The 12,064-nt window shown below is 32.3% G+C and overlaps 1 protein-coding gene across 1 annotated transcript in view; it reads left to right on the forward strand.

Annotated features, from left to right (window-relative positions):
- The window catches only part of LOC117106260 (probable C-mannosyltransferase DPY19L1), a 28,062-nt gene that overhangs the window by 1,972 nt on the left and 14,026 nt on the right, over positions 1–12,064 (forward strand). The window contains exons 2-7 of the mRNA XM_033247617.1: positions 5,550–5,574; positions 7,672–7,759; positions 8,364–8,501; positions 9,041–9,161; positions 9,741–9,892; positions 11,726–11,917. Of these exons, the coding sequence (XP_033103508.1) occupies positions 5,550–5,574; positions 7,672–7,759; positions 8,364–8,501; positions 9,041–9,161; positions 9,741–9,892; positions 11,726–11,917 (716 nt within the window). The remainder of the gene's footprint in view (positions 1–5,549; positions 5,575–7,671; positions 7,760–8,363; positions 8,502–9,040; positions 9,162–9,740; positions 9,893–11,725; positions 11,918–12,064) is intronic.

A 12,064-nucleotide genomic window follows, 5' to 3' on the forward strand; every position in this document is an offset into this window, starting at 1 on the left:
TTTTTTTTTTTCTATAATTAAAAAAATGTACATTTTAAAAGAAAACTGAGGCTGAATTACTTCAAAAAATAAGAAGACATTGAGGCTGATGTAAAATTTCAAATGTTTTTATTTGCATGCAATGTAAATAAATAACATTAATCAGTATCTCTTGCCATGCCTGTGATTTTTGTTTAACTGCTTGAAGACCTTGGTACTATGGACTGAATTAATGAATAAAAGTAAAGCAATTGATGATTCCAATAAGGTGAAACAAATAAATTTTTAATATACCTCAGTTCAGCCAGTTGCATCACATCAGCACTTTCACTATCTCTCTGATCACTCACTGGTTATATACATTTAACTACACAACAGTAAACACAAGGTTGAAAGAAGTTTATGACAAAAATCTGAACTTTTATATGAATATTATTGAAACACTGTAGCACACCATATACCTACACAGAACTGCTTTAAACATAGCTGAATCAATCCAATCCACTTATAAACATGTGTTAAATATTACAATTGTATAATATTATCAATGTAACCAACCAGCATAAACAATTTAAAAAAAACTAGAAATAATGAAAGTTTTGCTGTATTCATTATCATTTATCAGCAAGTACTGTTCTGTTATTTTCTTCTTTTCATATTGCATTTTAAAGTACAATACAATGTAATTCAAAAAGTCAATGCAAATTTTTATAAAGAAAATAAATGTGTTGTTGATAAATGTTCATTATAAAGAAAATAAATGTGTTGTTGATAAATGTTCATACAAGGAAAAACCTTAATAATATCTGGTAATATTTCTCAACAAAGTTTGATGTTATATCAAATAGACAACATTCATAAACAGTATACAGTTCCAATCTGATAGGACTACAGTACTTTCAATTGATTCATGTTTCTATCCATGGCCTATAATATGGCCTGAATTGCCACCAGATCCTTATCCCTCGTGTAGTGACAAGGCTTCATCCTGATTTGCAGTAGCAGCCTCAAGTAATTCCACCACTCAATGTTTCACATCTTACTAATTTCTCAATGGTGTTTGCTCTATTAAAAGTACTTAATATATTATTGTCTTTTTACCAAAAATATACATGGGAGAACATGACTTCAACCAGGAAGCACTTCCTTAATTCTTGACTTCAGCTTTCAGGTGATGCAGAAGGAGCATTTGCTTTGGCTGTGGTTCATCAACTTCCATTCACTTGATTCTGTGGTCTGTGAAAATTAATTAAACAAACTAATTTAAAAAGCTTATCAATGCTACTTTGATGGTTTTAATGATCAAATATGTATTTAAATTGTTTCTTTTTAATCAAAGGTTGTTTTCCAAAAAAAAAAAAAAGAAAGGAAAGGAAAAATAAGTAGTATCAGTATAATACAATATTAAATGCAGGTGGTAATGTTTAATTGGACATCAAAGTGTTGATAAATATTATTTGCTTAAGTCAGTTTTGATACCTATTAATTAATATATTTTTTGTTATGTTGTGTCTAAGGATTCCTATGTAGGTAAAGCATACTGTACTATTAATATAATAATTTTGTTATATTCTTTTCATGAAGACATTAAAATCAAATTAAGCCTGAATTACTTAGTCTAAGCACAGTCAATGAAGGGCACATCCCCCACCCCAAAAAACTGAATTGATTCAATTTGTGTAGTAATTGTTCTTGGTAGACAGTAGTTGCTATATAATTGTGGATGGCTATTCTTGATTAGTCTTCATTGTCAGTTGTTTATGCTGGGTCGATTCATTGCCAACATTATTGTCTCAATATGCTTATTACAATATAACATCATCGTATTTGATTCACAATACTCTGTGGTTATTTTGCTGTCGATAGTACCCCAGTTTGAGGAAAAGGCAGGGCTTCCTGTCTGTGTGTGTGGTGTGATAGAGAGACGCTTAGTGCTTCTCAATTAAGCAAAACATACCATATCATTTTTAACGTTTTATGTAACCACACGCGTACCTTTAAACAGATTCGGTGCAATTTTGACTACTACTACTTGCACCACCATCCCTGAGATCCCCTTCATTATATATGTAGGCTATTCATCAGCTTCGACGGAAACTTAACAGGCCTTCTAAGGACTCGTATTTGTTGTTTTCCACAGAGTTGCACATCCTTAAATTTCTTTAAGCTGTTTACGCTTAATGACACAACCATACTCTATGTTCTTACAACATGTATCACAAAAATATGCCTGAAACCGGCTCATTTTTATCATTTGAAGAACTTCTGGCCAACGCCATACCTGCAAGTGGAGTGTGTTGTTTACTATTTACATTGGACAAACGGCATAGAAGGTAGTTTGTGATTGGCTGAGGGCCTTGCAGCTAAGCCAAACTTCATTGTTAGTCGTCTTCTGATTGGCTATAGTTACGTAGCAACTTTTGATATAAATTCTCATTTTTGGTTACAGTTTCCCCAAATTCACGATTGCCGACAATCAATCAATGTTACAATTTATTAGTATTGACATTTTTGTGCAAAAGCCAGGTAGCCCGGATTGGTGGGTCACAGAATTGAATGTTTTCGATCCTCGACCCATGGTCTATTATTTTTTGGCCGATTTCAGGCTCAAAATGTTCTTAATTTGTTCTTATTTTACACACTTTTCAAACACAGAAAATTATTATTGCACAGCAAAAATGGGCCCTGAAAAAAATGTCCTGGAAAAATTGTCCCAGAAAAAAGGCCTGGTAAAAATGGCCCCAAATGACAGTACACCTGATTATGGGGGGTATTACATAGTCACACCTACATTACTGCACATAAGGTACAGATATAGTTTTTTGGTTTTTCAAAAACCTCATTTGACATTTTTCTTCAGCCTCAATTTGTTCTTATTTTGTTCTTAATTTTTAAGCAATTTCAGCCTCAGTGTTCTTATAAAATGTGTTTTCATAAAAAAAAAAAGAAGTGTACTTCGCAATGTCTGTTACATCTGATTTCTTTTGACCGCTAGCTTGTTAAATGAGGCCTGTCGTGGCGAAATTGGTTTAAGTTGTCCCACAGGCCAGTATTGAGTAAATGAGTAAAATATGGGAGCTCAAAAAATAGCCTAAAAATCCAAATTCATTATAGATCAACAGTTTAATGTCTTATTGCCGGTAATCATGTACCAAAGTATTAGTTCTGGAAGTGGTCAATAAATTGTTTATTTAATGTTATTTTGATAGTTCAGTCTATTTGACAATGTATGCACGAATAACTTTGAAAGGCAATTACTCAAAATCATGTTTATCTTGATTTTAAGAGTACTGTACTTTCACCTTCCAATTTCAATGAATGACCCCTCATTTTAAAGATCACCTACTCAGATATCTGAAAATACCAATAACTTGAATTTCAATGCAACTTAGCCATTTTGCCACAACATGCCTCAAATGACTTCTATAGACTGCAATTTGATTTGTGAAAATTGACCACGAAATTGAAAAGTTATAGCAATTGAAAATTTACAAATTTTATAAAATTTCATGTTCTTATGTAACATTAAACTGTCATTTTGACAATGTTGGACTAAGGTGTACAAAACGAACATTTGAGTAGATACAGAAAATTTATTAATTTTTTCTGTGAATGAGTCTCATGAACAACAAAACACCACAGTTGAAATGAATATAATTTCAGTCTAATGTTAGTGCAAAATATCATTAAGCCTTTGTAATCACTGCACGACACACGATTATCGTGGCAACTATTAACACACGCTGACGGTTAAATGGTCAGTGTTTGTTATGGTTATTGTGACGTTCAGCGTGTCGGGACGTATGGCACCAAGAATGTCGATGCCAGAGTTACAACCTTTGATGTCCCAAGATGTGCGTCCTTCTGTTGAATTGCCTTGATAGAAAACAAGCGCTTCAACCCACAAATTACCGGATTGGCAAGGCTCTCATCCGATAGAACTTTCTGTTAATTGAATTGCCACATGTTGATTGTAATAACAACTGTAGCTTGACCACGGTCTCGTTTTCGAGGCAATGCTACACTACTTGGCCAAACTGTTTCATAATATCAACCAAAGCATCTTTAAAATTACCTTTTTTATTTGTTTTTAACTTCATAATTGTCAAAAGTAATCCAAAAAAAAAACATTACAGGATAAATTTTTATTATTACCTTTCGTTGTAAACTTCATATAAATTTTCATGTCTTTTTTTGGGAAATTTGCAAAATGCTCTGATAGTTTGTTCGCCGTGTCTAAAGATGCGGCTCAATGAGATACAGTGAACGCCGGTGAGATACTGAACGTATATGATTCTGAAGTTACAGCAAATACGGTAGCCTTATCTTTAGCCAGTGCTATTCACACATTCTAGTAAGAACAACCACAAACAACGTTCGTACTCGCATACTACATTTGGAAGCTCGGGTTATATACTGGCTGCCGAAAATCTCCTAAATGTTCATGAATCATAGGTAGGCTTACAGTAGGGTAGGTGAGAAAAAAAAACTTTTATTTCACTTTTTCGGAATATTCTACCAAGTGAAGATGAAAAAATTGAATGTTAAAACATATTTTGCCTTTTATTTGTCGATATTTTTTGGATGGCCTACTGCTTACCCAATTTAAGTTGGCCTAACCCAGGCAGCCCTCGCCTAATGTAATTTCTGTTTTGTCGTCTTCGTTTTTTGAAACATCATCATGAGATCAATAGAAATACTTTATATCATTATCAGTGTACAGGTATAACCACTATAACTATCCGCTATAACTCTCGTTTAGACATACGATAAAATTTGATGCGACCTTGAATGGATTTCTCATTAACTTGCACCGGATAAGAGTGATCGTCGGAACATAGCTAGTATTGTAGTACTGTAACACTACACCACTCAAATAAACATGACACAAAAATGTTCAAAGTACTTAGCTATTAATTTTATCACTCTGTGATATAATCATTGTATTGGTGTAGGACTGTGACGGCTGCGAGCAAGTTATAATTTTAAAATCAGCTGGGCCTTGCCTTCCTTACAGTATTGTAAAATAGCCAATATTTGGTACTTTATCATGATACAGTAGGTATGTTCCCGCATTTAACAAATAACTTTCACTGGTAACTGATTGTCCATTCCAAGGCAAAACAACGTAATTAAAAAAAATATATAAAAGCAGAACATTACATTGTTTTGTTATGGAATTGCTATGATATGATATCCTATTTGTAAAGAAAGCAAGTTTTTTTCTTTTCTGAATTTCTGGGTGTTAATACATCACAGCCGAACTACTGTAGTTCACGGCCGTAACAGATGGCATTTATCATATTGACGCTGTTGAAGTTTAATATAGTGTTGGCACGCATAGCAATTTATTATGATACTGATGTTTACAAACAGCTACTGAATTAATTTCAGTCAAGCTCTACAATACAAAGTTGCTTAATTTCATTTTTTTTTTTTTTTTTATCACATACAGTAGTCCAAATATATGCTTTACATTTATCTGTTTTAGTTTTTCTTATGTGTAGATATTTTTCTCATATTCACATCATTTTGTTGCATGTAAATATTGAGTTTTAATTTCTTTCCAGCATGCCTGGTTGGAATCCTCAACAGGTAGGTGTTTGTTTTTTTTTAATCAACATGTGACTATTCTAGTAAACCATACAGTTGTAGGAAATTCTAAATTTACAATTTGTATGTTCTTTAGGTTGATGTAGAATTCATACTCTGTACTGTAGTACTAATTGAAAAATAACAATTTTATTATCTTGACTTTCTCATTGATTTGTGGAATCACATCATACAGGTAATTATAAATTAATAGGCATAAAATTACAGTTATAATTTAACAAGATTTAATGGTTTATACAGTAAATATAGAATTGTTACTTACAATGATTCTGGTCAGAAGATTAAATAATATTTACATAACATATTGATCCTGGTCTATTTGAGCAGCTACCATATAGTAGCTTGAAATTCAGAATGCCAACATACTGTGGATTTATTAGCCACAGCTGATCACATACTGTACATTAGTGTATATAATTACTGTATGCTTATTTTAATATTGCACACTTGAGATTAAAAAATGAGCTACACTACTGTTTATATGTACCTTTGAATTAAACAATTATTTTCTACTCTTCAATATACAGTTAGTACACCTTTAGGTGTCATGTTATAATAGAACATAACCATAATCATTAATGCTAGGATCAGGATGAATACTGGTAAATGAATTATGTAGGTTATGTACAACAATTTCTTAACATTAGGTTTTAATGAGGTAGTTGTAATGTAGCAGATGGTATGAATGTTTTGTCATGTAAATGTTAGTGCATGAAACAGACACCTTTCAGAAATTTGAATAAGGTAATATAATTCTGTACTTGTAGAATCTCAACCTCAGAATTATCAGACAGTTTAATTAAAGGTACAATTGAAATATAATTATAATTTAATACTGTAGTTACTAGAATCGCCTCCATGCTAGAATCATCATCATCATCATCATTGAGTATTGGCCATCATCTAGTAGCGGGTGGCACAGCGTGTAAGATTTTGGACTTCTGATCATGTGAGATCGGGAGTTCGAGACCAACTCTCGTCTCACTGCTTGTGTCCTTGGGCAAGACACTTTACTTAGGTTTTGCCTCTCTTCACCCAAATGGGGGTGGGAGGTTGCTCTTAACCTGCTCGTTTGTGACCCTGCTATGACTGTTCCAGTCAATTAATAATATAGCAACTTGATTAAATGCGATTTTTCGCTACTTCATAGCAAGAAGAAATGTTGCGACATTTTGAACTCATCAATTTTACTGTCAAGATCATCATCATCATCATTCTGATTATTGTCATTTAAAACTCAGGTTTCAAGCTTCAAATTTATCTGTCCAATGGTATAAAAATTATCAGTAGATATATTTTTTTTAAAAATTTGACACAAATTTTATAGAAGTATGTATTCTATAGAGAATGATAGAAATTCTGTAAAATATTTCTTTATTTCTAAAATGTTGTCTGTAGATAAGAGTTCTACTGTTTATAATTCTACAGAACATTTTTGTATTAGGATATATAGTAGATATATTTAGATAATTTGGATGTATATAGAAGCCAATTGCACAGCCGACAGCTTGATCTTTTATTTAGCAAGCATGGAAGCTTGAACCAACTAAAAAATTACAGGCTGTGAGATTGCGGCTTTTATCAGTGACTATCATAGTGGATCAAATTATAGGACACACAATAGTATGCAACAAATGTGTTATTACAAAGATAATACAAACAGATTATTTGACAGGGGCAACGCTCTACAGTATTTCATCCATTCTTATGGAAATTGTATTGTCCACTTACTGAGAAAAACAATCCCAATATTAAATCGTTTATTAAAGTTTATACCTTATTCCATTTTGATCCACTATGATAGTCACTGATGTATAAATCTAAAACCGCAATCTCACAGCCTGTAAATATTTTATTGGTTTGTGGTTTGTGTTCATGACATTTAACAGTATAATTACTTAGCATTATTTTTATGGTTTTCCAAATTTGTTTAGAGCTTTTTATTAAGTATTTTTAATTCATGATTATTGATCAGCAATTTCATTTTGATTAAACAAATTCAAACATTAAGAGATGTCACAAATTACTGTGTAAATTGTAGTGAGCCTTTCTCATACACTTTGGTTGGTTTGGTTTCAGTGCTCATGTGTCTTCCATGTTTGAAAACGACCGCTTCTTTTCGCATCTATCGGACATGGAACGAGAAATGACCTTCAGAACAGAGATGGTAAGAAATGATGGAAATTAGTGTTAAATGTGTAACTGTTATGGGTTTGGCAGCCAGTTGGGTTAAGAGCAGTTGGTCTCTGAAGCAATTTTTTGAAAAATTCACAAGCACATATAACATTCTGCCCAGACTATCAAATTTTTATTTTACAAAAAAAACATGTCATATGCCTAAATATGGTCAAGATGACTTCACTTCATGACCATATATGTACACTATGACCATGGAGGTATGCTATGACTATATATTATGTGCATACAACAGTTTTTTGTCAAAGATATTTGGATAGTGATGATCTAGCTATTGTTATAATATTTATTCGTTTATTCATTCATTCATTACCACAATGATACTACAGAGTAGTAATATTTATTTATTTGTTTTTAGTTACCTTATGTATAATTTCTTTATATACTGTATTTATTTTTCTTGTTTTTATATATTTTATTTTATTTATTATTTTTTAAAGTTTATTTCATGATTTTTTTTCATGTTAGTCTTTTTTTAGGTTCTTGTACATTTTATGCTAAATGATAAGTGTATTTTTTTTTATTATACAATTCGCTAACTGTATTAGTAATACAATGTGTCTTTTTGATTGTAGGGTCTTTATTATTCATATTATAAGACCATCATAGAAGCACCATCATTCATTGATGGTCTATTGTCAACTATGAGAGATAACATTACTGAGTTTCCTGATACAATCAATGTTTTAAAACGTTTTAACCTTTACCCAGAGGTAAGTTAACTATCTTTTGATTTTATTGGGAAGAAGTGCAGTGTTTAAAAAAAAAAAATTTTTTACCATTTTAACAGTTACTTGTATTATTGAACATTTGAACTACAGTACTATAATAGTTAGTATATTTTGATGCATTTTTAACTCTATTTTCTAAACAGTACAAGTACAGAATACCATTTAATCCCACTACACCTTTAGATATATGTGGTTCTAGCAAAACCAGCTGTTTGTAGGTAAAATTCAAAATTGAGTTTGTGGTATTTCTATATTCTGCATGAAATCTTCTTTAAAACAGTGTTTATTTAATGGAAAGTGGTTGAGTATTAGCCAAGTTATGAATATTTAATTCTTTTAAGAAAACACTTTCTCAGACTTTATGAGTGCTTGTGCAAAATTAGAAATTGAGCCAAACGGTGGGGTTTTGCCAGAGCCAGTCACGTATCACATTGTCGTGTCAAATGATGACTACACAATGGAATTTATTCTTGTATTGTAATTTGTTACTGAAGATGAATCTACTGCTTAATTACCTGCAGGTATTTTTAGGTCTGGGGTTCAGGTCGTTTGACAGCATCACTAAGTGGATGGGAATTGCAACTAAACAGTGCTTTAGAGTTAACCGGGGACATGATTTACCCCCAGTTGCAAACTGTGAAGGTAATTATGAAAATTCTGTTTATTTTACCAATAGTAAAATGTTTTGATAGAATTTATACAATTTTAAAGAAATTTGTAGAAATTAGATGAAGTCAAACAGTGAGAATCACTTGATTTGTAGTCATGAGAACTATAGGTTCTCAAATTCACTGTAAAGTAAAAACATTTATTCAACATTATTGTAAAGTGTTGTGTAATTGTGTTTCATGAACTGTTATACAGTTAAACTTGCCTAACTCGAATAATGTTAAGTCTATCTTATTTTACATGCCAAGTTGTTGTGTTTTCCATTAATTAACAATCTGTAAATCAAATTCTATCTAAGTCGAACAATTTTTCAGTGTCGTTTCGGATTCGACTTACGTAAGTTCACCTGTATAATTTTTTTTTTTAGGTGTAAAAAAAGTATGTGTTCAACAGGAATGGAGTTAAACTCTTATGCATTTAAAAAAAAATAATGTATGAAATTTTGGGGTTTCTCATTTTTCTTTCATAAATGGTCCTATGAAACAGAACTATTTATTGATTCAACATGACCTTACGTCATTATATCAGATGTTTATATGTATTTTATTTAAGGTATTGGAGACCCAGCATATTTCTACATTAGTGCAATTTTCTTTGAGCAAGGTGTAATGATGGCTCTATTTTTCTTGTTTGGTGTTTACCTCAGCAATGATATACTTGGTGGCATTCTCACTGTCATGGCAGTCTTCTTCAATCATGGCGAGGTAATAATAACATGCACTGAACAAACATTGACAGTAAATAAAAAATTAATGGAATATATATTATGCATGTCTGTATAAGAATACTAAATTCGATTATAAATCAGTGGTGAATTTTCTTATTTTCGACTGATCACTAATGTGATTAATAGTGCCTCCGATTTTTGTGTCTAGTATGCAGAATGCTCAAAATTCTGGTACGGATGCAGTTGCCGTGCAGATCTCACCTCCCCCTCCCCCCAAATTGCATTAAGAAATATAATTGTTGTACTGTATTTTATTGTTGATATGAACAAATTTTTTAGATATAAGAATGCAATATTTCAGCACCTTAGCTTAAAACATGGGGCTTCGGTGGTGTCGATTCTCCCGCACCACCTACCACCAAATCTTGCATTCACGCCAGAAGCTGTGTCACGGTGAATATTTTGTTGATTGGCCAAGCTAGGAAAGCACACAGCGAATTTAACAGATCTCGCTCTGCGGTACTGGTTAACACGAGTGAAGCCTACATCGTCCTAGCCAAAGCCTAGAAAGGCAAAATGATATTAAATAACAAGGTGATTGACTTATAAAAGAACTGAAAAAATAGGGCAATGCTGAAATATTTCATAATAATGTTTACAATACATTTTAATCTATTAAACAAATGTCTACCAGGAGGTTAGGTTTACCTAATAATAACCCCTAATAAACTTAAGCCTACACCGTCCTAGCCAAAGCCTAGAAAGGCAGAATGGTATGAAATTACAAGTTGATTGACTTATAAAAGAACTGAAAAAATAAGGGCAATGCTGAAATATTTCATAATAATACATTTTAATCTATTAAACAAATTTCTACCAGGTGGTTAGTTTTACCTAATAACCCCTAATAAACTTCATTATTAAACCACAATCAATTTATTCATCTTTGCGAAGAGCTGCAATAAGCTGCACGAAGAGTGTCTGTGCAACTAACAAATCATTCTAATACACGCAGCTAATGCACACGCACAGTTAATGTATTGATCACTGAGCAACCTGGCACAGCAGCCAGCAGTTTGATTTATAATTGTATAGCAACCTCTCTACAACCAGCAGTTTGATGAAAAGGCCATAGAAAAGGTGATGGATGTCACAACTGATAATTTTATACAATATACGATAGAATTCGCAGGAGCCATTATTGCCTTAAAAAATTGCAGTTTTTTTAGTCAGAAAATAATGGCTCCTTTGGCTTCTAGTTCATAGAGTGTACTCAAAATCTGACTATAATTACGTAATATAGTCTGTGGATAAAATATTTTGTTTTAAACAAACACAAGAGACTTTTGGAAAACGTAGAGTGAGGGGGCCCAGTTAGACAGAAAGCATGTGCAATGCTGGTTTAAAGATGTAAAATATGTAGGAGGGGACCACTTAAAAAATATCCATCGATTTGACTAAATTATTTTCTTTATGTTCTAATAGCATGGTGGTTTGATGCATGATATACGTTTGTTATATACATACATACATCGATACATTGATGTTGTTATTAATTATTATTACGTATTTTTCTTTATTACTTTCATTATCTTTTACTGTTTTTAAAATATTACTCTATTAGAATTTTAAAGTCCTAATTTAGAGATCTTTTCTAAGTCTTATCATTTTGTTAAGATTTAAAACTCCTAAAACTGCACACCATATTTATTTATAACCATGCCCTCAACAATAAATTCCAATTGAGTGTAGCACCAACATGGACCTTGAGCTCTGTTGGTAGAGTATTAACAGTAAATTGTAGTTTCTTGGTTTTGAGATGGTATGTTTTAATGATTTAACATGATTTTGAATGTGTTTGTTATTGCAGTGTACACGTGTCCAATGGACACCACCGTTGCGTGAAAGCTTTGCGTATCCGGTGTTTGTGCTTGAGATGTTACTAGTGACGTATTGCCTGAGATCTGCTGAATCTAATTGGAAGCACGTAACAGCAATTGCATCCGCCATCGTTGCTTTTATGCTTCCTTGGCAATTCGCCCAGTTCGCTTTAATGACACAGGTAACTGTGTTCCGCTTTTATCTCTATTTTCAGACTAAAGTGAGCTTAAAATGAAATATTACAGTATGATTAGTGTAATACATTTTTGAGGTATTTTGGTTTGTTAACTGGAAATTTTGGTGTTTAAATCCTCTGCTTGTTTCCTTG

Source organism: Anneissia japonica, unplaced genomic scaffold (assembly GCF_011630105.1).
Source record: "Anneissia japonica isolate Jap-2015-1 unplaced genomic scaffold, ASM1163010v1 scaffold1356_len1145284_cov175, whole genome shotgun sequence".
Classification (NCBI taxonomy): domain Eukaryota; kingdom Metazoa; phylum Echinodermata; class Crinoidea; order Comatulida; family Comatulidae; genus Anneissia; species Anneissia japonica.